The 25,228-nt window shown below is 42.2% G+C and overlaps 1 protein-coding gene across 3 annotated transcripts in view; it reads right to left on the minus strand.

Annotated features, from left to right (window-relative positions):
- Nucleotides 1–25,228, minus strand: part of SHISA6 (shisa family member 6) — a 432,254-nt gene that overhangs the window by 390,535 nt on the left and 16,491 nt on the right. For all 3 annotated transcript variants that reach the window (XM_042454344.1, XM_042454345.1, XM_042454343.1), the window contains one exon: nt 20,281–20,441. In XM_042454344.1, the coding sequence (XP_042310278.1) occupies nt 20,281–20,441 (161 nt within the window). The remainder of the gene's footprint in view (nt 1–20,280; nt 20,442–25,228) is intronic.

The following is a 25,228-nucleotide window of genomic DNA, read 5'->3' on the forward strand; positions in this document are numbered from 1 at the left end:
ATTATTATTATTATTATTATTATTATTATTATTATTATTATTATTATTATGTTCCTCCAAATCATTTCCAACTTATGGCAAGCCTAAGGCAACCTTATCATGGGTTTTTTCTTGGCAAAATTTTTCAGATGGGGGTTGTCTTTGCTTTCCTCTGAGGCTGAGAGAGTGTGACTGGCTCAAGGATGTCCTTGGCTGAGCAGAAATTTGAACCTTGGTCTCCCAGTATCCTAGTCCATCACTCAAACCACTACACCATGCTGGCTCTAGAAATACAGTGCAGCATATCTTACCATAGAGGGGGAAATATGACCAGATGACCACTGTGTGACTTGACTAGATGATTACAGTTGCTGAGCAACTTCAAGGCCCCTGGGTCTCCATTGTGATTTTTCTCTTAAACGTGGATTAGCCAGTTTTCTAATTACAGAATGCCTTCAAACAAATCTCAGAAAAATAAAACACATGGATATCCTATGCCATCTGTTCTAATATTTAGGTACAGTAACTGAGGTCAAAGCTGATGTTTTTCAAGGCAACATCATGTCATTTAAGGTGGAGCCTACAATTTTGGATTAGGCTTTCTGCTTATCTCTTTCCTCCTTCACTAACTTCCTCCAATGCTGCCCTCTTTCTCCAAGAAGACATGAACTCCTCCATATTCATTCCTGGAGGGGAGATTGAAATAAATGTCCGGTGTTGACACAATGAGGCTGCAGCACACATACACATCCTTTCTTCTTCCATGAGCCTTGTAACAGATGGATTATTTTGTGCAGTAAATGGGCAACAGCCACTGATTCGTGCACCCTCCCTCCTGCCCCCCCCCCCACATTGCATGTACACCACACAAGAGCCTCACTTAGCTGAACACGGGACTCCTTTTTGTATGATACCATCCCTTTTTACATAGGAGGCTTTTTTTTTCTTTCTAAGCAGTGCACTTCCTCCAACCCATTCTGTCTGCATAGCCCAGTTGCATTCTGTGCTTTCTGCAGTTTGCCGCGAAGCACTGAGTCAGCTGAGTTTTGCTCTGATGTTTTGTTTAAAACAAAATCTATATTTTTAATTCTCTTGCTCACTCTTTTGCCACTTTTATTAGCCTCTCGTTCATATATATATATATATATATATATATGGGAGATATTGTTACCATAGTAACCCACAATTTCCTGATATCATTCTGGATGATAAGAGCCATGATGCCAAGCTTCATAGCTTTGGGACCATGCTGTGCAGAATGAATGCTAAATTCCTTCCTAGGACTTAGGGCAACTGAATATCCACTAGCTCAAATACTCTAAAAGAGTGCTCTTTGGCCTGCTGCTTTGCAGGTTTGTTGGACTATGACTGCCATACTTCCCAGTCACCATAGCAGTGGCGACTAGAGGCAAGGGCCAGCTACAGTCCATCATATACAAGAACATAAGAAGAGTAAGGATGCTATCAGATAATATGCCAATCTAATTTATTGGTAAGTTCTCTGAGTGGTCAGTCAGTTGCCTATGGGAAGCCCACCAACAGGACATGAAGACACTCCCATATACACACAAATGTGTTCCTCAGCAGATGACATACAGAGAGAAATAACCTCTTGTACTGAGGGAATATACATCCAAGGTAACTATTAGCCATAAAAAGCCCAATCCTCTAAAATATGCCCAACCCCCTTTCAAAGCCAACATTATGGCCAACTGGAGGGCACTAAGTTGGGAAAAACTACTTTAAAATATGGTTATAGTAACCATTGAAAGGAAGTGCATACTAGCTCAGCTTATTTTAGTGTAGCATCTTGTATGAACCACAGAGACTTTACAAAGCAACTGGGAATATATTAGGTGGGTTTTCAAAACAGCTTCATCTGCCTTTTACCCCAAGGAAGCCAGAAAGGCAAAGTGGCAGAAACTAAGTATTCACAATTTATCCAGATGTTTTTTAAAAAACAAATGCACAAAAGTTTTCAACATGTCCTCATGAACACTAGTTCCCTCTGAACTGCCATAGTGTCACCTGCATGTCTGTCCAAGAGATGTCGGGAATGACAAGCTCTGTGTACCTGGAAGAGACAAACTGGGAAGGGACAAAAAAAGTGCATGCATCCTCCCATGTCATTCTAGCAGCTGAGCTCTAAGAAGGCACCCAATTGAAGCTAGAGAGACTCCCATGTTAGCTATTCCCTACATTAATAGCTTCTTTTAGTATGCCATCACTTATAGATTAATAATGTATCTTTCTGCAGAAGCATCTCTTCCTTTATTCTCTGAAATAAACACTTTTCATTAAACCCAAATTGTGGTAAATAAAAAAGTGGTAAATCCCATGCACAACATGAAGAGCAGTCAGAGCCTCTCCTGGACCTCTTTGTTTCTTGCCTTTGATCTTGTACCCTACTCTCCCACTCCCTGATATTTCTCCTTATCCATGATAAAGATTATTGTCCATATGGATAGCATATAGTATATTGAGAGGAAGAGTAAGGAATGAGCAGCAGTAGACAGATTTGAGGAGCAGACTTTCCTGCTCAAGCTGGAAAAAATGGAGAAAGGCTACTAAGGCTTATCAGAAGTTTCACTTGAACAGGTGAGCAGTCCAGTTGATTGTCAGCAAACAAACTCATCTCTAAAAGAGAACTGCTTCTTTGTCAAAACAGCTAGGGAAAAGGAGTGGGAAGGGGGGGTCTTTCTCTGGTGCAGAGCCAGTGGAGAGCTATAAGGAACACTGGAATATACCTGCGTCCTACAAATTTTTATTCTGTTCTGGGTAATTATATGTTCCACCAGCACTACAGTTGAGAAAGGGGAATGATCCTTTTTTCTGATGATCACCATGTAAAATGGGTTGCTATTGATGGAATCCAACCAAGTTACATAAACTGTTCCTCTTGGACTTTTGTGAGCTGAGGGCTTAGTACCACTGGGGCATTAAAACACCATTCCATTCAAGCAGGAAAATATTGCACTGAACATTCTAACTGACTGATCTGTATATTATGCCAGGTCACAGCAAGCCAGCTTCAAACCCTAATCCCTCACAAACCCCCCCCCCCTCATTTATTGGATCATTTTTCACTATTGTGACTTTGAGAGCTACTGTGATTCTGAAATCACAAGATTTAGCTACCTGTGACTTAGGACCTGAACAGACAGGCCAAAATAAAGCTGCTTCGGGTCACTTTGGAGGTATGCTGTTTAAATGACACATGCATCTTAAAAGGCCAGAAGCTGTGCCAAGGCCATGCTCCAGTCCTTAGGACTGGAGGATGGCTTTGGCGTGGCTTCCATCTTCTTAGGACGAATGCATCACTTAAACAGCATACAGTACCTTCAAAGTGACCTGAAACAGCTTCATTTTGGCCTGTCTGTTCGGGCCCTTACTGTGCAAGAAGCAGTAAATTAAATGATGTGTGGTTTGCCAGGATCATAAGAAGACTGTGTGTTGGAGTCAAATGGTTCCTAAGTAGGGCTACTAGAAATCCAAAGTATCCCAATTCATCACTGGCCAGGTTTCCTCCTTTCCGCAAGCAGTTTAAATAATCCAACATCAAAGAAAAGAAATCCTGGCAAGTATACAATTCTCTTTGCTTGCTTTGCTTGTTTTCCATAGAACAGAAACACCTCATCTAAATTTGTTGCCCTTCCTTCTAAATATAAAACATTACATGTTGTACATTTTTGCTTTCTCTGAATGATTATTAATGGTTTTCACACCTAACTACTATAACCTTAGCTCTTTTACTTTATTTTTCTCTGGTGACTATTTTTCTTTCTCAAAGAAACTACAACAAATGCATTGCTATTATCCTTGCCAGTGATAGCTCATTCCACAGTGGGTTTATCATTTAGTATAAATCTTCCATATGACTTTTTCTCTGTTATTTTGTAACATACACAGAGTGCTAGGCACATCTCAGTTTTCTATTGATTAAATATTATGATGTTTTCTATTTTATTTCTCAAGGTTGCCCAAGGGCTTGCCGGGACCACACCTAAAACTCATGCAAGTGTTTCACAGAGACTGTCTGCTCTCTCAAGTGGTGCTGGGTATATGTGCATAAGGCAACTTGAGGGAAGGGGGCAGATGGGCTAGTGATGACATTAATGCAGGACAGAGCAATCCAGTCACAACAGGGATTATTCCTGCATCAATGCTAGAAAATAATCAGATCTTGGAGAGTTGGGTTTAGATCAGGGAGACATAGGTTGCATATACATTGCAAAAGTAATGCAATTTGATACCACTTTAACTGCCCCGGCTCAATGCTTATGAAATTCTGGAATTTGTAGCGGGTTTTTGAGATATTTAGCAATCCTTGTCAGAGAGAACTGCTGCCACAACAAACTACAAATTTCAAGATTCCATATGATGGAGCCAATACAATGAAAGTGGTGTGAAACTGCATTAATTCTGCAGTGTAGATGCACCCACAGTGATACATCTACTTAAATATATAGCATATTTATAATTCTATCTCAAAGGGCTAATAGGGAACAGAGAACTGAAAACGGAATAGGCTTCCATATACAGTACATCAAATTTGGAGGGCTGACATCTGACTGACATCTGCTCTTTGAAATAATGCAGCTTGTTTAAAATACATAAGGAGCCATTAATAGCATCTCTGTATTGATGTCCACATTTTCCCCCAATGATCACTGTGCAGTTCTAATGTGTATGAAATTAACTTTGACTCAGAACTGAAGAAAATTAGTTGTGCAAACTTACCCTAAATGTACAGTAGGTCTAAACCACAATTCCTTTGCAACTTATTTGCATTCATGTTGTACATTTATTGACATTTGGAAACATTTGACAGCATTTTCAAACAATAATTATCCTCCAATAAAGCTTCCTGCCCATTATATACATGGCGGGGGAGCAGTCTGGGGCCTTGGTCCAAATGGTTGTGACTTTGGGCATTCTCTGCATGGGTTGGCATAAGCTTACAGTCTACACTGAAACAGTACTTTTCTCTCATCTTCCAGCCCAGAGACAGCTAGCATTGGCTTCAAAATCTCTTCACTTCTATGTATGGCAGATGAGAAAATATTTTCCATGCTGCTGAGCCTTTCATTTGGCTGGACATGTTTGGTTAAAATTATATATATATAAAAATGAGGGCATCTTCTGATCTCATTCTGCAGGCAGACTGAGATCAGAATGTGCCCCCAGGTAGAAGGAGCTGCTGAAAACAGCACTTTGAGTGTGTTCACATTGGGTACATCCTGACTCAAATGGCTTATTAAAAGCCATTCCCCAGCTATATCTTGCTAATCCGAGGTCTAACTTTTGTTGCTTTCTGCATTCAAATCTTTAACTGCATCAATAGGCTATTCTTCAGATGCAGAGACATCAAAGGCTTGACAGAGTGTGCTGGAAAATAGTGGGAGTCCAAAACAGAATAATACTTGCCCTTATCCTGGCACCATCCTGCCACTGTGCTAGTATATAATCTGAAAAAGCAGATTCTGTCTTGAAGATGGTGAGGAAAGCTAGGTCTCTTGTGTCTACAAAGCTTTAAATCAGTACTACAATAACTGTTAAAGCAAGATGTTCAGCCTCTCCCATTAGATCTATATTCTTTTTTCAAAAATCTGTTGGTGGTGGTTGTTGTGGTTGCTGCTGCTCCTGCTTATTGAAATAGCATTTTATAGAATTCTGGATAGACAAAATTACTTCAATGGAATCCCAACTTTAAGACATCAAAGTTTAAATCTTCTCCAGAAACTGCTATATTATCTGAGAAAGTTACATGACACAGACATCCCAAGATTGCCTGTTTCTGCCCTCTCCCCAATGATGGTAGCAAAACTGCCCCTTGATTCATCCATATTGGCAGGACCATCCCAAAATATGTTGCTACCTGTGGCAGATAACAGGAAAGTGTGTCCCTTCCCATGTCATATACAAGAACCACCTTGGTAGCTGAATCTTTTGTCAACACCAGCAATGGAACAGCACTCTTCACCACACCTGAAGGCATCAGGCTAGGTTAGAGGGCACAGAGCAACTTCTTAGCACACAGTTATCTCCTCCAATACATCTACTTCCAGAGTTAAGTACCTGATCTTGCATAGGCTAACCCTATGCCCGGGGTAGGAAGATATTAAAACAGGATTATCAATGACATAAGAAAAAAGAGGGTGTACCAGATCAATGACCACAACATAGGAGATGCAATATAAACAACATTAATTTACTTCCTGTGAAGAATATGGATAACGGACAAGCAATTTCTCTCTCTTTCCTTCCTTCCCTCTCACTTTCTCTCTCTCTGTGTGTGCAGGGGGTGTGTCTATCATTATCATGCCTGAAGAACCTACAGGGATGTTCCAATAAGAAACTTTTCCACCTCAGCTTCTTTTCCCCACAGGTCTGCACCAACCCTTTCTTTATTGCAAACTCTGCAGAACACAGCTTCTGAATGGTAGACAAATGTTCTGAGTATTAATTCAACATGAGCTTCATTTGCATTGAGTTTGGCAAATATTTTCTCTAGCGCATTAGCATTTCTGTCCAGGAAGAACTTACAGATGACTTCATTCCACAGAACCATCTAAGTGTTTCATAATATGATGTGCAAATGATATGTCTGATCTTTGTCACTGCTAGCAAACAGTACACACGCATGCATACACACCACCTCTATCCTACCCAGAAACTATTCTTCTCATGTTGCACATTACAGTTTCTAGAAAAGCTGCTATTTTCTGGTTCATTCTCCCATTGCTATTTGAAATGGTGTCTTACAAAAAATATGGTCTTCTGCTTAGGGCTTCAGGTCAATAATAAACAATTTGATTACAGCAAGAAACCTAAGCATCTGGAATACACTGGTGCCTCGGGATACGAAATGATCGGGTTACGAATTTCCGGGATACGAAAAAGTTGGATTGGGAAAAACTGTTTCGGGTTACGAAATATTTTTCGGGTTACGAAATTCATTTCGGCGCAAAATTCAAATGCTGCAAAGTGCAGCTATAGGCTTTGCAGTGCTAACGGAAGGGGCTGGGTTGGGGTTAGCTTTGGCGCGAATTTTGAATTTCGTTAGCAGTAGTGATTGGCTTGAGAAATCAAGCTGATCATCTGATTGGCTAACGAAATTGGGGGGGGGGGGTGGCCTGGCTTCAGAAACAAAAGCCGGCTTCCATTGATCTCCCCCTTTGTCTTGCCTTGTGGACTGGTGAGGAGAGTTTCTTCTGAGCTCTAACTCGTGGTTCCAGTGGAGGTTTGGACTTTTTCTGGCTTTCTGCCTTTGGACTTTTTCTGGCTTTGTACTGTACAGTACAGTGCCAGGGTACACTTCGGATCAAGACCTGCCATCAGGATTTCTCTACAGGTAGTGGATGGATTTTTACCTTCTTCTTGTGGGGTGAGACAGTGTGACCATGCTTTTGCTGTGGGGTGGTGGGGTGCTTTGCTCCTGTTTTCAAAGTGTGGGGTGTGAGTTTTGCATGTTTGGCCTGATTTGATGTGGCCACAGAGTGTGACCATAGGGTTGCATTTTCAGATTTGGGGATTCTGGGATTCAGGTGGTGGGGTGCTTTGCTCATGGCTGTGATGTTTCAAAGTGTGGGGTGAGAGTTTTGCATGTTTGGCCTTGATTTGATGTGGGCCACAGAGTGTCACCTTGGGTTTGCATTTTCAGTTTGGGGATTCTGGGCTCAGGTGGTGGGGTGCTTTGCTCATGGCTGTGATGTGTTTCAAAGTGTGGGGTGAGAGTTTTGCAGTTTTGGCCTTGATTTGATGGGGCCACAGAGTGTGCACCTGGGTTGCATTTTCAGATTTGGGGATTCTGGGCTTCAGGTGGTGGGGTGCTTTGCTCATGGCTGTGATGTTTTCAAAGTGTGGGTGGAGTTTTGCATGTTGGCCTTGATTTGATGTGGGCCAGACAGTGTCACCTTGGGTTTGCATTTTCAGATTTGGGGATTCTGGGCTTACGGTGGTGGGGTGCTTTGCTCATGCGTGTGATGTTTTCAAAATGTGGGGTGAGAGTTTTGCATGTTTGGCCTTGATTTGATGTGGGCCAGACAGTGTCACCTTGGGTTTGCATTTTCAGATTTGGGGATTCGGGCTTCAGGTGGTGGGGTGCTTTGCTCATGGCTGTGATGTTTTCAAAGTTGTGGTGAGGGTTTGCATGTTTGGCCTTGATTTGTGTGGGCCAGACAGTCACCTGGGTTTGCATTTTCAGATTGGGGATTCTGGGCTTCAGGTGGTGGGGTGCTTTGCTCATGGCTGTGATGTTTTCAAGTGTGAGGTGAGGTTTTGCCTGTTTGGCCTTTTTTGATGTGGGCCACAGAGTGTGACCATAGGGTTGCATTTTCAGATTTGGGGATTCTGGGCTTCAGGTGGTGGGGTGCTTTGCTCATGGCTGTGTGTTTTCAAAGTGTGGGGTGAGAGTTTTGCATGTTTGGCCTTGTTTGATGTGGGCCATAGAGTGTGACCATAGGGTTTGCATTTCGATTTGGGATTCGGCTTCATGGTGGGGTGCTTGCTCATGGCTGTGATGTTTTCAATGTGGGGTGAGAGTTTGCATGTTTGGCCTTGGCTCCATGTGGGCCAGAGAGTGTGACCTGGGGGTGGGGGTGGTTTCCCATTGTGGCTTTTGCTCAGTGCCTGTGCCTTTTGTCCTTTTAGGCTTGAGCTATGGCTCCCAAGAAAGCCACAGATAAAGCGGCGGTGACAAAAAGAAGAGGGCTCCCTTGTCCTTGGAGGACAAGAAGGATCATCGCCAAGCATGAGAGGGGCGTGCGCTTGGTGGACATTGCCAGGAGTAGGAAGAAACCCTTCGACAATTGGCACTGTCCTCAAGCAGAGGAGGCCATCAGAAGCGTTGTGGCTCCTGCGAAAGGCGTGCTCGATTGCCAGCAGAGGACACCAAAGCACGAGGAGATGGAGCGCCTGCTGCTCCTCTGGATAAAGAAAAGGAGCGAGCCGGGGACACTGTGACCACCTCGGTCATCTGTGAGAAGGCCACCACCATTTTTGAAGACCTGGCCAGCAAGGAGGCAGGAAGGAACTTCTTCCCAGGAGGACCAGCCACCCCGGAATTCAAAGCCTCACGTGGCTGGTTTGAAAGGTTCAAAGGGGACCGGGATCCACTCTGTCGTCCGTCACGGCGAGGCGTCCAGCGCAGACCACCAGGCTGCCGAAGCATTTGTCATCGGTTCAAGGCCATGATGGAGGAGGAAGGCTACGTCCCCCGCAAGTGTTCAATTGCGACGAGACGGGCCTCTTCTGGAAGAAGATGCCTCGCGCACCTACATCACCCAGGAGAGAGGAGATTGCCAGGCCACAAGCCTATGAAGGACCGTTCACACTTGCGTTTGTGTGCAATGCCAGCGGGGCTGTTATATCAAGCCCCTGTTGGTCTACCACTCAGAAAATCCAAGGGCCTTCAAGGCCACAACATTCAAAGGACAGGTTTGCCAGTGATGTGGTGTTCCAATGGCCGCGCATGGGTCACACGCCTCCTTTTCGTGGAGTGATCAACAGTGTCTTCGCCCCGACTGTGAAGCGGTACCTGGAGGAAGAGGATTTGCCCTTGAAGTGCCTCCTCCTCTTGGACAATGCTCCTGCGCACCCGCCTGGCCTGGAAAAGGACATCCTTGCTGAGTTCTCCTTCATCAAGGTCCAGTTTCTGCGCCCAACACGACCTCCCTCTTGCAACCCATGGACCAGCAGGTCTTGCCAACTTCAAAAGATCTACACCAAGCACCTCTTCAGCGGTGTTTTGATGTAACGGAGAGCACACAGCTGACCTGCGAGAGTTCTGGAAGCAGCATTTTGATATCGTCGTGTGCTTGAAGATGGTGGACTTGGCCTGGCAGGAGATCACCAGGCGCAACCTGTTGCTGCGTGGAGGAAGCTGTGGCCTGTGCTTCTTCTTGGAAGGTCACCGACGAGGGTGCTGAGCCAGGTGAAGAGGGTGACTGAGATTGTCTCCATCGCAAGGTCCCTGGGACTTGACGTGGACGACAGGACGTGGAGGAACTCATTGAGGAGCACAGTGAGGACCTGACCACAGAGGACCTCAAGGCCTTGGCGGCCATGCAACACTCGGCCGTGGATGAGGACGTGCTCCATTTTGACAGGGGCCAGGAGGAGGAGGAGGCGGGGGCATTTTTGCCAACGGCCAGAATGAAAGACATTTTGCGGCAATTCCACATGTGTCTTCTTATGTTGAGAAGCATCACCCTGAGAAGGTGTTGACCAGCCATGCCTTGCACATTTTGATATGTCTGCCTTAGCCATTTTAGGAACCTGCTTAGGCCCGGCAAAAGCAGACATCCTTGGACAGTTCTTCACAAAGAGGGAGAACCGTCATCCAAGAAGGGCAAATGCTCATGACCCTTAAAAAAACACCAAATTTTTTTAAAAAAAATTGTTGTTAAAATGGTTACTTTGTTAAATTGGTTGATTGGTTAATTGGTTGAATTGGTAAATGTTGTTGGTTAAATTGGTTGAATTGGTTAAATTGGTTGAATTGGTTGTCTGGGTTTAAATTTGGGTGTTTTGGCTGCCCCTCTCCTCCTCCTCCTCCTCCTGCCTCACTCTGAGATGCCAGGACCCGCAAAGATAAGTCAAAAACTTTTTTTCTTTATCCTTTACAAACCTTTAGAATGGACCTGCAAGTCATTCTTAAGCTCTTTAGTGCCTCAGGCAACTTTGCATTACATTCTATGTAGGTACTTAGCTTAATAGGCCTCTATTGTACCTTTGTTTTGACTTGCAGGTTCAGTCTGAGGTCATAGAACGCATTAGTTATTTTCAATGGAAAAAGTGTTGGGTTACGAAATTTTTGGTTACGAAAGGAATGGCGGAACGAATTAATTTCGTAACCCGAGGTAGCAGTGTATATTTCAATCATTCAGCTTTTGGATGGAAGAGTTGAATCTCAAAATGGCCTGCATTGCAAGAATTCTGAAATGGTGGCTAGAGTGCAGCTGCATATGTCACAGAGCGATACAACTGGAGTGGTGAAGTGCTCACTGTGCCTATTATTCAGTACTGGGTCAGTTAAAAAAAACTTACTATGCTTTACTGTATTCTTGACATACCATCCATTTAGGCTTGCCATATCCCGTCTGGGGCGGGACTTTCCTGGTTTGGGGCGTGGCCACACGGTCCCGCCCCGGTTTGGCCCCGCCCCGGGACCCCCCCCCCACCGATGCCAGGCAGGGAAAAGGCCTCGCCTCAGCAAGGCTCGTTCCCTGCTTGGCCTCCTCCGCCGGCCAAGGAGGTGGGCTGGGAGGGCCAGGGGAAAGGGTCTCGCCTCGGCAAGGCCCTTTTCCCCTCCCTTGCCGCTTTCCCCGCCGGCCACGGAGGCTTCAAGGCAGGACGAAGGGTCTCGCCTCGGGGAGACCCTTTTCTCCCTGCCTTGAAGCTTCCTCCGCCGGCCAGGGAGGCTGAAGGCAGGGAAGGGTCTCTCCGTGAGGGGAGACCCTTTTCCTCCCTGCCTTGAAGCTTCCTCCGCCGGCCAGGGAGGCTAGAAGGCAGGGAGGAAGGGTTCTCCGTGAGGGGAGACCCTTTTCCTCCCTGCCTTGAACCTTCCTCCGCCGGCCAGGGAGGCTTCAGGCAGGGAGGAAGGGTCTCTCCGTGAGGGGAGACCCTTTTCCTCCCTGCCTTGAACCTTCCTCCGCTGGCCAGGGAGGCTTCAAGGCAGGGGAAAGAGCCTTCATCTTCGCCTTCGTCTCCTCTCCTCTCCTTTCTCTCGTTTTCTGTTCTTCTCCTCCTCCTCTTTTCTCCACCTCATCCTTTCCCTCTCTCCCCTTTTTCTTCCTCCTCCTCCTCCTCTCTTCCTCCTTTTTTTCTTCTCTGCTGCTCCTCTCTGCTTTCTTCCACTCTCTTCTCTCTTCTGGTTTTTGGCCAGAAAGGGAAGCACATTTCTGCCATCTGTCTTGGAATAATGCCAAATGTCCTCCATTTTTTTCATGCCCCGAAACATGCATTTATATGATTTAAAAAAAAAACATCAATTTTTGAGCATCCTCCATTTTTTCAAAATGTGTCCTCCATTTGAAAATTTTGTCCTCTTTTGTCCTACTTTTGTCCCAGTTTGGAGGTCCTGACTTATGGCAACCCTACATCCATGGTTATTCCAAGTAGTGGGATCCTATTGGGATCAATCTCAGAGAGGCAAGGAGGTGAACTCTTACAAATCCACTAGGCACTTTGAGGAGACTGTTGTCATTTCTGACTTAGGATGACACTAAAGTGAACCTAACATAGGGTTTTATTGGCAAGATTTGTTCAGAGGGGGTTTACTTTTATCTGAGGCTGAGAGAATGTGACTTGCCCAAGGTCACCCAGTGGGAAGTCGAAGGCTTTCATGGCTGGCATCCATAGATTTTTGTGGGTTTTTAGGGCTATGTAGCCATGTTCTGCTAGAACATGGCCACATAGCCCGAAAAACTCACCCAGTGGGTTTTCATGGCTGAGTGGGAATCTGAATCCTGGTCTTCCAGAGTCCTAATCTAGTGCTCATCAAACCAGTACATCATGCTGGCTCAATTCCTCATATTTATTCAAAACATGGCACAGCACTTATTGCAGAGTAAATATCCATTGCTCCTTCATGTGAGTTTTCTTGGGATCAATTCCATCTGCTGTGGCCTGTTGATGTGGACAAGATGTTTAAGAGTCCTCTTAAATCCAACTTTATCGCTGCAGATCCAGGAAGACTTCATGGCTCAGAGTGCTTTCTGCCAACTTCAACTGCTCTGTCAGCTACAGCCTTTCCCAGACAGGAATAACCTAGCCACAACAGTTCATGCATTTGGTACAACAACAACAATAATAATAATAACAACAACAACAACAACATCAACAACAACAACTTATACCCCGCTCTTCAGCCAAAAAGTTATCAGAGCGGCTTACAAATTGTTAATTGGACATTTAGATTACTGCAATGCATTCTACATAGGACTTCTCTTGAAGCCAACTTGGGAAATGCACCAAGTGCAGAATGCAATAGCTATACTGATGACTGGAACCATACAAAAATCATATAGTAATAATAATATTCATATCCTGCCTCTCCCTTTATTGGATCAAGGTGAGTAACAAGATATCAAAGACAATAAAATCAAGTAAAAAAAAACAATAGTTTTTTAGGAAGCAATAGTTAAAAGATATATTACATTTCAAGTTCCCAAACTCCGTCCCACCCTATAAAACAATAAAACAATTCTCAACCGATAGCCAATAAAATCAATCAAGATAATTCAATCCAATGGGAACAATTAGGTAAGTGGAAAAATTGGAAGTCAATTCAGGAACATATATATAACACCACTTTTAAAGGAATTGTGTTGGTTGCCAGTATGGTACTGAATTTGAGGTACTGGTAATGACATTTGAAGCCCCAAACAGCTTGGAATCTGGATACTTGAAGGGGCACTTCTCCATATATACCATATATACTCATATATAAGTCAACCTCATGTATAAGTCAAGGGCAGTTTTTGGATCCAAAATCATGGATTTTGATATGACCCGTGGATAAGTCAAGGGGCAAACACTGGAGGATGTTACAAAAGATCTAAAGGGGGTGGGGGAAGCAAAGCACCACTTCCCTCCCTATCTCTCACTCTCTGAACCTCTCCCAAGCATCAGTCTCAGCATGGAAAAGGGGAAACAAACCTCAGCGTGCAAGTGCGCGCGTGCACACACACACACACATACACATGGGGAGAGGAGGAAATGAGAGCCAGCGCCGGGGCTTCAAACAGGGAGCCCTTACAAGTCTACAGAGGAAGGTGGGCACTTCTTCTTTCACAAAATTTATTAGCATTAACTCATTGACCTTTCCATAAGTCTACCCAGGATTTTGGACTTCATTTTGGGGCATAAATTTTTCGACTTATAGTTGAGTATATACGGTATGTGTGCCTGACCTTTAAGGTCTGCTGTATTCTTATATCTGTCATCAGACAGGGCAACATGCTGTGGAAGGATACAGAAAAGGCCTTCTCTGTTGTGGCACACCAGTTATGAAACACTCTCCCCTGCTGTAAGTTCAGTTCCAAGTGAAATTGTGGTAGTTCACTGAAGCTTTTGGAGCCTAAACCATTGTACAATGGTTTCATTCAGCTAGTCTGTTTTTTCTGGTTTTTTATGCTGCTGTATTTTTATAGTGTTTTTAAACGTAATGAGCTGTTTTTATGATGTTTATATTGTATGTTTTGTATTTTGTTTTGTATATCTTTTGCCTTGTTGTAACCCGCTTTGATCTACCCTAGAAAAGTGGGCTATAAATAAAAATTATTATTATTATTATTATTATTATTATTATTATTATTATTATTATTAAATGCTTTTAAATAAGCCCTCACATATCCATGGTTTTTAAATTGTTTTAAAATATTTTAACTGTTTTAATCTGTCTTTTAATATGTTTTCAGCCTTTTAAAATAATTTTTATTGTTTACACTGTTTTAAATCTATTGGATCAGTTTTATTGTACCCTGTGATCTCTGGATAAAAAATTAAATATCAATTAAAATAAAGTGTGTGCTCTGAGCACTCAGGAAAAAAGCACTGCTAAAATCCTATGTATTTTATTGTGCTAAATAGTATGGTAATGTTTTTGTTGGTTTGTTTGTTTTAACCTTGTTAAGAGTTTGTCCTGAACAGGAAAGAGAAATGGTATCTTAAGATTGGAAACCTAGGAGAGAGAGAATTTTAATGCAGAGGGTGAACTGTTAGTGCCTCCTCAATGGTGCCAAAGGAATACTGATAGATAAACAAATTAGAGAAATTTCTTATAATATTAAAGTATTGAGTTTTATATCCAACTAACAACAGCAAAGTCCTTAAATAGCCATGCATAATGAGGAACCACTTCTTCAAAGGCAATGTGCAGTTCACATTAATATGTTAAGACATGTTGTTGTAATATGCAGGGAAGACATGTGAAACTTTCCAGTATTTTTCCTTTTTACAGTTCTTTCCTTCCAAATACTTATACTGTCTGTTCAGGACACTTTTTGCAGATGTGTGAGGTTTTGTTTTTGTTTTTTGCATTTTCACAATGACTATTTTGCATTATGAATACTCACTGAGCACTCAATAGGCATACAGCACAGTTTTACACATATTTACTTTGAAGTCAGTCCCACTGACCACAGTAGAGCAAGCTCCCAGAAAAGAAGATATAAGACTGCAGCCTTGGCTGTATACACTGTCCCCATTTCAAAACATGCAATGGCTTGTCGTTAGGTATGCAGGCTGCTGCCAGACTGCAGAATTAATGTAGTTTGACACGGCTTCAATGGTCATGGATCAATGCAATGGAAACCTGGGATTTATAGTTTGTTGTGGAACCAGAGCTCTCTGACAGAGAACACTAAGGAGATTATCTCACCCAGGAATCCCAGCAGGAGAGATGCAGGATCTAAAAGACGAAAATGGATGCTATCGCATTTACACATGTCCGGGCTGTAGGCAGCCTGTATTCCCTTGGGCAGCCCGTCTGCAACCCAGACTTCTCCTGCAGCTTTTTCAAGAATGGATAAATCTCGTTCTTGAAAAAGCCGCGAGATAACATCCATTTTCATCTTTTAGATCCCATGTCTCTCCCTCCAGGATTCCTGGGTGTGATAATCTCCTAAATATCTCACAAAACTACAAATCCCTGAATTCCATAGCATTGAGCCACAACAGTTAAAGCAATGTCAAACTGCATGAATTTTGCACACAGCCAGAGTGCTATGGTGCTCATCGCAAATCCCCATTTAAAGCACAAATAGGCTGGTCATTTGCTGGTTATTTTTAATGACTATAGTTCATCACTGCTTCTCATTCAAAGCACAAAACAGTAGTCTATTTCTCATTTTTCCCATTCCCATTAATTGAAAAACTATTGTTCGTTCATTCATTCATTCATTCGTTCATTCATTCATTCATTCTCTCTCTCTCTCTCTTACTCAGATCCAGAGTAATCATTGAGAAAACTATTGCTTTATTTAGAACACTTATCCATATTGGCAAATACGTAATTTTTTGCACTGGGAAGCAAAAATCACAGATATTTGCAGAATTCCTAATCTGTACACATCTCCTTTCCTTTTGTTTCACAGCTGCTGTCATTGACAAACTAAAACAATAGTTCCAGCAATCACATCTTCCTAACATGCTGTGAACTCTGAAAATGAATGAAGAATCTCACTTTAAACATAGCTTCATTCTATGCAGAAGGTTCAGAGAAGTGACACATTATCAATTGAGAGCTGAAGCCCAGAACTCCTGAAAATTCACTAGCTCGCTGCCATTTAAAAATCCTCCAGATAATCTGCACTAATCTTCCCTTTCTTCATTTTTGTTAGACTGAACTAAGTTGGTCTTCCTTTCAAACAGCCTTCACTACAATACCACCACGACCACCACCCGCGCTTTCTAAGTAGGAATCTGAGACCTTTTACTTTCACACATGTCCAGGTTTCACTCACCACTGAATAAATAAAGGACATGCAGTGCTTTGAAGCAATATGTAGGTTCTGCTTGGCTCAGGATTGGTAAAAACTAATAAATGAATTTGAGTACCACCCAATACTGCAGTCACAGGGTAATGAGTTCGCATGTGTGAAAAAAGCTATTAATTCCAACACACAAGCTAAATGGCATTGTGGTATTACTAAAGTGCCCTTCTTGTGATACTAACCACATCTTTGACCTGCCTGACATATTAGGAAGGGGAGGAGTACAACTAGAATTATTGATCTTGAAATCATTTCTTAGACTGCTTACTTATAGATTCTTGGTCTCATACCCTCTAACTGTCCCATCCTTGATAGAGTCAGTCCCAATTAATCATAGAATCACTTCAAAGAGACCACAAGGGCCATCCAGTCCAATTCCCCTGCCATGAAGGACCTCACAATCAAAGCACCCTTTACAAATGGCCATCCAGCCTCTGTTTAAAGACCTCCAAAGAAGGAGACTCCATCACACTCTGAGGGAGTGTGTTCCACTGCCAAACAGCTCTTATTGTCAGGAAGTTCCTCCTAATGTTGAGGTGGAATCTCTTTTCCTGCAGCTTGCATCCATTGTTCCGGGTCCTATTCTCTAGAACAGCAGAAAACAAGTTTGCCCTATCCTCAATAAGACATCCCTTCAAATATTTAAACAGGGCTATCATATCACCTCTTAATCTTCTCTTCTCCAAGCTAAACATACCCATCTCCCTAAGTCTCTCCTCATAAGGCATGGTTCTACTGTTTCCCCTTTTTCAACTGCTTTTAAAGTGTCCCAATTTCCCTCTCCTCTTCCTCAGCTTATTTTGCACGTAATTAATTCTGGAGGTGGGAGAGGAGAGGAGCCTAGTAGGCTCTGGGAATAGCAAACTGTTGTAGTCTTCATTAAAAACCTTTGCCATCTCAATTACACTCTGATGTTGTTTGGCCACATAGGCTCTGGTTTTCATCTGTGAAATACTGGAGGGTATTCCACTTTCTTAGAACCAGCACATGGGAAGGTTATTTTTGGACAACAGATCCCAGAATCCCCATAGCTAGTGACTGAAAATAACTTTTCAAAACTCTGCTGATAACACATACGTACACACACATATAAATCCATGTCTCAGTGTTCTCTCACTGTAGTCATCCATTGACCAGGCAGTCCTTTCTCTAAATCTGTCTCAGCCACTCCAGCAAGTAATCCATATTCAGGTAAATTCTTAACATTTCTACAATCCTGAAATTAAACATAATATAAGCCCTGTTTGGATGTTTACACTTCTTGCAATTTCAGTTATACTTATACTAATTATGGTCAATTGCAATGACATCATGCAGGGAATGGGGTAATTTTTGCTGGACCTACTTCTGGCTTCATGCCACTTCTTGTCATCCACACACTGGAGGAGAACAAATGAAGAGGGAAGCTTACTCTACATGTGTTGACCCTTCATATATTATAGAACCATGTGTGATCAGAAGGCCTAATCTACATCTGGATTAGCTCTTCAGACTGTCACTCTCATGCACTGCCTGGGGGCAGGGCCAACAGGACCACAGTGGTGGAAGTGAAGCCAGCAAGCATGGTTGTTCTCTCCCACTCATGTGAAATTTAATATGTGAGAAGTAAATCTCTGAACAAACATCCAGTGTCAAATAGTCCCTCTATTCCACCTTAGAACATACTGTATGTATGTCTTTGCTTATTTTAAAAGGGATTGGACAGTGTGGTTGCTGCTGTTGTGTGCCTTCGAGTCATTTTTTTACTTATGGCAACCCTTAGGTAAACCTATCACAGGGTTTTCTTGGCAAGTTTCTTCAGAGGGGGTTTGTCACTGCCATCCTCTGAGGTTGAGAGAGTGTGACTTGACCAGTGGGTTTTATGCTTGAGCAGGAAAACTGAACCCTGATCTCCAGAGTGATAATCCAACATTAAAAACACTATACCACATTGGTATAGTAGGCAGTATGCTAGTAAATATGATTTCCTAGAGGAGCACCTGGAAAGGACTGTCAGCTTCAAGCTCCGTTTACCTGCTTCTTGGAGGTGGCCACTTGAAGAAGCAGAATGCTTTGGTACGAACTAACAAGGCTCTTCTTGTTTGAAAATGCTCTCTGCTTCTGGAAAGCTTAGAGGTCAAACAGAAGGTTACTTTCAAAGCCTTCTATGTGCTGTGAAGCTTTCCACATGCAGGAAGAATTTGATGCAAGAGTGGGGATTTCAAACCAGCACCAGGGCCACAGAAGCTTGCCAGTGCTTTCTCTCAACTCAGGAAAGAAGTCACGATGTGTTCCTCTGAATGTCACACTTTCCTGCCAGCTCTCTGCCCATGACACTCTATCAGTTTCATTCCAATGAAGATGCCACCCCCATTAGAGGAGTTTGTTAACTTAAATGTCTCTACCTTTTCCACTTTCTTCTTCCAAGGATTTCCCCTCTTTTACACAGCAATGTATTTCACCTCATTCAGACCTGCAGCCCTCACCTCATTTTATTTCCATTTGCAGTGCCCATCTCCCAGCTCCTGTTAAGTATCCAGCAGCTCCATCTAGCTATTGCGATCGTTGAGAGACTTCCAGCCCATTTAGCCAGACTACACATTTTGTACAAATGCTTTTATTTTTAATCCCAGTGCCAGCTTCTTCTATATAGCAAGTTCAACAGGGGATCGGTTTCTAGTGTATGAACAGGGTTTACCCAGTGGGCTTAACCATTTCTGTCATCACCATCTTACACAGCAGTCCTGCCTCTCTCCACAGCTACACCCACAAAGGCCTTCACAAATAGGTTTGCAGCTTATTTAAAACTAGAAGGAGAATTTAAGGGGTGGTAGTGCAGCATTAAAATGCCAGGTGGGAAAGGGCCCATCACTATGTCCTTCTGCTATTTTACTGCTGAAAAATCTTCCTCTCTCAAAGCTGCGTTTTCCTAAAAGCAACCATTTGGGTTTAAATACATATGTATTTAATACAAAATATAGTTGCAGCTTCTATAAATGACAACTGCCCTCTCTTTTCTGACAAACAGATGCTAGATCCCTCAAGGCCCGATCCATAAGATTGAGAGAGTCAATGTTACTGAAATAAGTTTGGTGAGACGCACGACACCCAGACCTGGGAATCTGGAGGTTGCACTGGACTCTCCAAAAGACCTGAACTGTCTCATCTTCTCACAAAGCTATTACCCTTTTGGGATTACCTGCTCTTACCTCCCAAAGAATATCTGTGTATGTGGGGAGGAATTTTACCCAATGACTCCTGTGTCACACTCAATCACTTGTGACTGAACTGGGGCATCTTGCTCTACAGAGAGTGTTCCTTTATGACTGTAACAGTTCTTTCAATGGAGAATGCAAAGTGTGTCATTTCCCAAGAGGTGGGTAGTGAAGATAGCATTCAGGCAGTGCCTGGGATGAGGATTTGGGTCATACCTTTTGACCAGATGTCTGTGTCAGTACTTAACTCATTATGTTCCCACCTAAGTATTGTGGGGATGTTTCACTGGTTTGTCTCTTGTGTTTCATTTCTTTAATTTCTTTTCTGCTATACCAAATTGTAGTCCATACTTGCTGTATATAGTCAGAATACTTAAAAAAAAAAAAACCATTCATCAGCAAGCCGTTGTGGCATTTCAGCCAAATCATCTGTCATTATTACAACTAGTCCTGGAAATGCAAACCACAGTAGTTCCTTCTTGGAATCGTCAGATATTGCAATAAATTACTATAATGCCAATGATACTCTCTTGCTCTGCTGTGACTTGTTTTCCACAAAGCAACACTTGAGTATATCTATATGAGTAGTGAAGAAGTGTAGTGCTTACCTGGGTTGCTCTTGGAGGCGCGCACTGGTGTGTAGTGGTTTTTTGAGGACGTTCGTATTGGTGTGTTGTCTTTGGGGGAGGTATCGATAGCTGAGATAGTCTCTCTTTCACAGTGTGCTATGGGGATTGGTCCCTGCTGTCGGAGGATATCAGCAAGAGCCCTGAAAAAGAAGAAGAAAAGGAGTTAACATTTCTTTTCTTGTGTATATGGATGTACATCAAGTGAAATGAAGATGGGACAGGATAGGGGGAAAGCAGACAAAGAAAGGAGAAGCTGGATGGTAACAAAATTCCCAGAATGATCTTTTTGGCTCGGCAACGGTCCATTCCCAGAGTTTAGCATCCAGACTCACCAGTTCCAAATTTTAAAAGGTTATCTTTTGGACTGAAACAATAATATTAAACTTTTGATAACTATTCTCCTTTCAGAATGCATCCGTTTTCATGAACTGGTTTTAAGCAGAAAGAAAAAAGAAAACCCCACCAACATTATCTGGTGAGGACATGAGTTATAACAAGCGAGATATAGCCCATGTTTTCTATGGGGAAAAATAATCTAGATTAAAAACTACTTGCAGCACTAAAAAGCATCAAGACACTTCCCACAGTGAGCTGTTTAATGGATACCTGAACATTATTTCATCATGGAGAATTTTAAGACCCCACAGAACAAGAATGAAAGAAAAGGCATGGATTGCTTTACAAGTGTAATCAAAATCTACAAAGTTTTCCCATGGCAAATCAAGAGGGCAGGAGAGTTTAGCTTGGAACACCAACACAATATGATGAGTTCTGTTCTGTCAAGTAGGGGAAAGGGGTGGGCAGTGGGGAACAAACCTAGAGGCACTGTGCTTCCAATGCAAGGCTAGGAAACAACCACATTCCTCAATACATGATTGTTGCTGCCTATAAGTTTATGGTAAGAACAGAGCATTTCACTGCCAGAGAAGTTCCGGATTGTAAATCATCCTGCTTCTCCCAACACTAGCTAAATGCATAAATGAATAAGGTATCAATAGCAGGAACCAAAAAAATCTCTCAGCATTTGCTGAGCACCCTGCTCACTGGTGTGCTAGAAATAAATATAAGAAAAATAGCTGATTGCTTCAAATGTTAAAATAAATATATTTCCAATAGGGCATGTTCTACAGTGCTGGGACCTGTGTATAGTAGGACAGATGGGTGTAAGTGAAGCAGAATTGAATGAAACTACTGTGAGGATTCTAAAATAAAAATTTGTACCATCAGAACCTATGTCATTTCATGTTCATTTCAGTAGGCAAAATCCTTTGGTTTTCGTTCAAACAACTACTGTATGTGGATTGTTATTTTTTAATATACAAGATATGACAGGAAGAGTGAAGGAGGCAGGAGGAGTGGAGGAAGGAATATTAATAACTTGAGATATGTAGATGACACAAAATTACTACCAGAAACAAAGACCTGGAGTAATTACTGAAGAAGACCAAGGAGCAAAGTTGAATTAATGCTGAACATAAAATAACAACAACAACCACAGAAAATCTACAAGAATTCATCCTAGACAACAAGAAAATTCAAATAGTCAAAGAGTTCTCATATCTTGGTTCAAATATTGATCTAAACAGAGACAGCAGAAAAGAAATCAGGAAAAGACTAAGCATGGTAAGGGTACCTATTAAACAACTGGATTAGATTACAAAATGTAAAGCTATAGCTCTGAACATTAAATGAGGATCATCCAAGCCACTTATTCTCCATCACCATGTACAGATGTGAGAGCAGGACAGTGAGGAAAGCCGATATAAAGAAAATTTGATGTGGTGCTGGAGAAGAGTGCTGAGGGTGCTGTGCATGGCCAAGAAGACAAACAAATGGGTTCTAGAAGAGATCAAGCCTGAACTCTCCCTGGTGGCTAAGATGACTAAACTGAGGCTGTTGTACATTGACCAAATCATAAAGAAAAATGAATCATTTGAAAATACAATGATGCTAGGAAAGATGGAAGGCAACAAAAAGAGAGAAAGACTGCACACCAGATGGTTAGACTCAATCAAGGAGACCCAGAACTGAGCCCTAAGGACCTGAGCAGAGAGGCAGAGGACAGAGATTCTTGGAGATGTCTCATTCATGGGATTGTCATGAGTCAAAGTCGACCCAAGGACAGTTAACAACAAACAGTTGACAAACTGATAGCATGATCACAGAAACATCATAAAATGAAAGACTCTATCATGGTTCCATGATCACCAGATGATGAAAATTAGTTTAAACAAGTCATTTCTCAGTCTAAACAAGTTTTTTCCTCTTAAAAAAATAAATTGGAAAAACCCATAACCTGCTTAAAATGGATTTCATGATCTTCCTGTCAGTTGGTCACAATCTGTAACATTAGTAAAGTGAACTGTATTTTTATTTAAATTATAGAATGATTTCTAAACACACATGTGTGGGTGCAAACACAAACACAGCATGTGCAAATTTTATCCAAATTAGCATACAGTCCCTTTTTCTGGTTATGCATTTCTTCTTTTATGTGATTCTTAAAAGGCCAGTTCTCCCTACTTATGAATTGGTCTCACCCTTTTCTCATCCCCAATAGGAAAAACAGCTTTTAAAAGTTACTGGCACAAGGGGGAAGTCATACCACAGACACTAAAAACAGAGGTGGGAGAAAGATTCTGCCCCAAATTTGAGATTTTGGCTTTAAAGGAATAAATGTTGCAGAACCTGGAGGCAAATTGAAAATTACATCTTGCATCTGCACCATGCTGAGCTACATCGTATATTTATTTATAAGTATCCATATTTGATAGGGCACATTTCCCAGAAGTAGAAAAGTTTAATTAGAAATATCCCCACGAGACGTTAGATCCACAGGGCCAAACTATGCATGACATCGAGTTTTGTGTCTTTCCTTCCCCCAGCTATTTTTTTTAAATGAAAAGCAGCCCTCAGGCAGATAGGCTCCCCCCGCCGCCATTTCTCTATTCAAAATGATCCTCAAACCGCTTTACAACCTGTAAAAAGAAAAGGTGGTGACATGAGAATTGTATCTCCAATGGGAGAAAAAAATGGTTTAGAAGGTTCATTTGGTGGAGACACAGACAGCACAAAGAGGAATGTTAAGAATCCCTAATCCTACCACTGTTCCATTCCTTACTTTACCTTTTCCAAAGCTTTGTTGTTGTTATCACTGTGTGCCTTCAAGTCATTTCCAACTTATGGCAATCCTAAAATGAACCTATCACAAGGTTTTCTGAGGCTGAGAGTGTGTGACTTACCCATAGTCATTCAGCAGGTTTCCATGGCTGAGTAAGGATTCAAACTCTGGAAGCAGACTTAAGTCTATGAAAGCTCATCCTGCAAACGTCTTTCTTTAGTTAGTTTCAAAGGTGCTACAAGATCTCTCATCTCCAGAGTTGCAGTCCAATGCTCAAATAACTACACTATGCTGGCTATTTTTCATTAAAAAGAAAAGTAAAGAAACATACAGTACAGTGAAATATCAAATCTAGGCAGGATTTCAAAAAGCAAAGAACCTGACTGCTACCCATGTTCAACAGCTAGTAAAGAAGCTATCTATCTCATCTCACTTCCCTCCCCACCCACCAAACACAGAATCAGGTAGATCAAGCCCATGCACACTCAACCAGCAATAAGTTTCACTGTGTTCTACCAGGGCTCTCCCTGCAAGTAAGTGTGCAGTGGACTGGTTGTGCAATGGTTCAGACAGCCATTCAATATTGCCCAAGGTGTGAATAGTGTCAATTACATTGTCCCCCCCCCCCCATCTCATTTTGTGACTTTCATTAGTTAATGTTTTAGAGCAAGGATAGGAACATATTTTTGGCCCAAGGACCAAACCAATCCCAGGCAACAACATAGGGGACAGCATACAAGCAGTGGGCAGGGCCATTGCTAAAAGTGGTCGGAGCTTTTGCTGGCATGCACATCCCACACATTTTCTCTTTCATGCACACATTTCTACACATGCATACGATACACACAGATATACAAATTCCATTAACTTGTCTTCTCAGCCACAAGACTGAAAGAAGCTTGCAGCAGATTGGAGACACAACTTTGTCCCTCTCTCAGCACTGAGGGAGAAGAAAGGGCTGAGGCCAGAACTGTTGCTTGAATAGTCAAAAGGGAGACCCCAGGGGTCATATCAGAGCTGTGGACTAGTGGTTCCTATCCTTGTTTTAGCCTCTGAGTGTTCTTTTTCTGAACTATGCCAATGCATGAGCTAAAGTTGCCTTTAACAAATAATAAATACCAGCAATGCTTCTGTCAATGCCTGGACCAATAGATCAATTGGTAGAACTCTGGATTTTACTTCCTTTCATTAAAAATGGCATGTTTTCCCCTTCCAAAGTTGGAATATTCTTCTGACCTGATTTTCAGCTTTAAATAGTAAACTCTGTACACCTTCCCCTCACAGCATGAACATCACTCTGTCCGTCTGTCTATCCTATATGGCCTGGAGAATATGTCCTTAAGTTTGATTAGAGCTTGTTGGACTTTTGCACAAAGGCCAAAATAAGACAAGAGCATGTGTGTTTGTTGATTTGTCAGGCTAAGTCTTTATGACTCTATACCCAGAGTCTAGGTGTCTGACAGGAATAGTCTCCAGTTATTTAGGCTCTACTATGGGATTAAGAAATATCTGTAAAATAACACATATTATTGGCAATGCCAAAATAAATAAATACAAAAAGATGACCTGAAGGTGTGAAATGGCTGCTGATCAGACCCTGGAGCACAATAAATAATATGTGGGGGTCTTATTCCTCCACTCTTACCACTTTATTGCTCAGGATTTCTACTAAATATTGTACTGCAATTATATTTTTGTTGAAAGAGTTTTTAAAAGAATCTTGGATGAAAGATGCAGGCTCTGAACAACAATTCAGAAGTCATCTCCTGAGGATAGTTTACTATCCATAAGAGGATCCAAGCAGGT

The sequence above is a fragment of the Sceloporus undulatus genome, chromosome 2 (assembly GCF_019175285.1).
Source record: "Sceloporus undulatus isolate JIND9_A2432 ecotype Alabama chromosome 2, SceUnd_v1.1, whole genome shotgun sequence".
NCBI classification, from domain to species: domain Eukaryota; kingdom Metazoa; phylum Chordata; class Lepidosauria; order Squamata; family Phrynosomatidae; genus Sceloporus; species Sceloporus undulatus.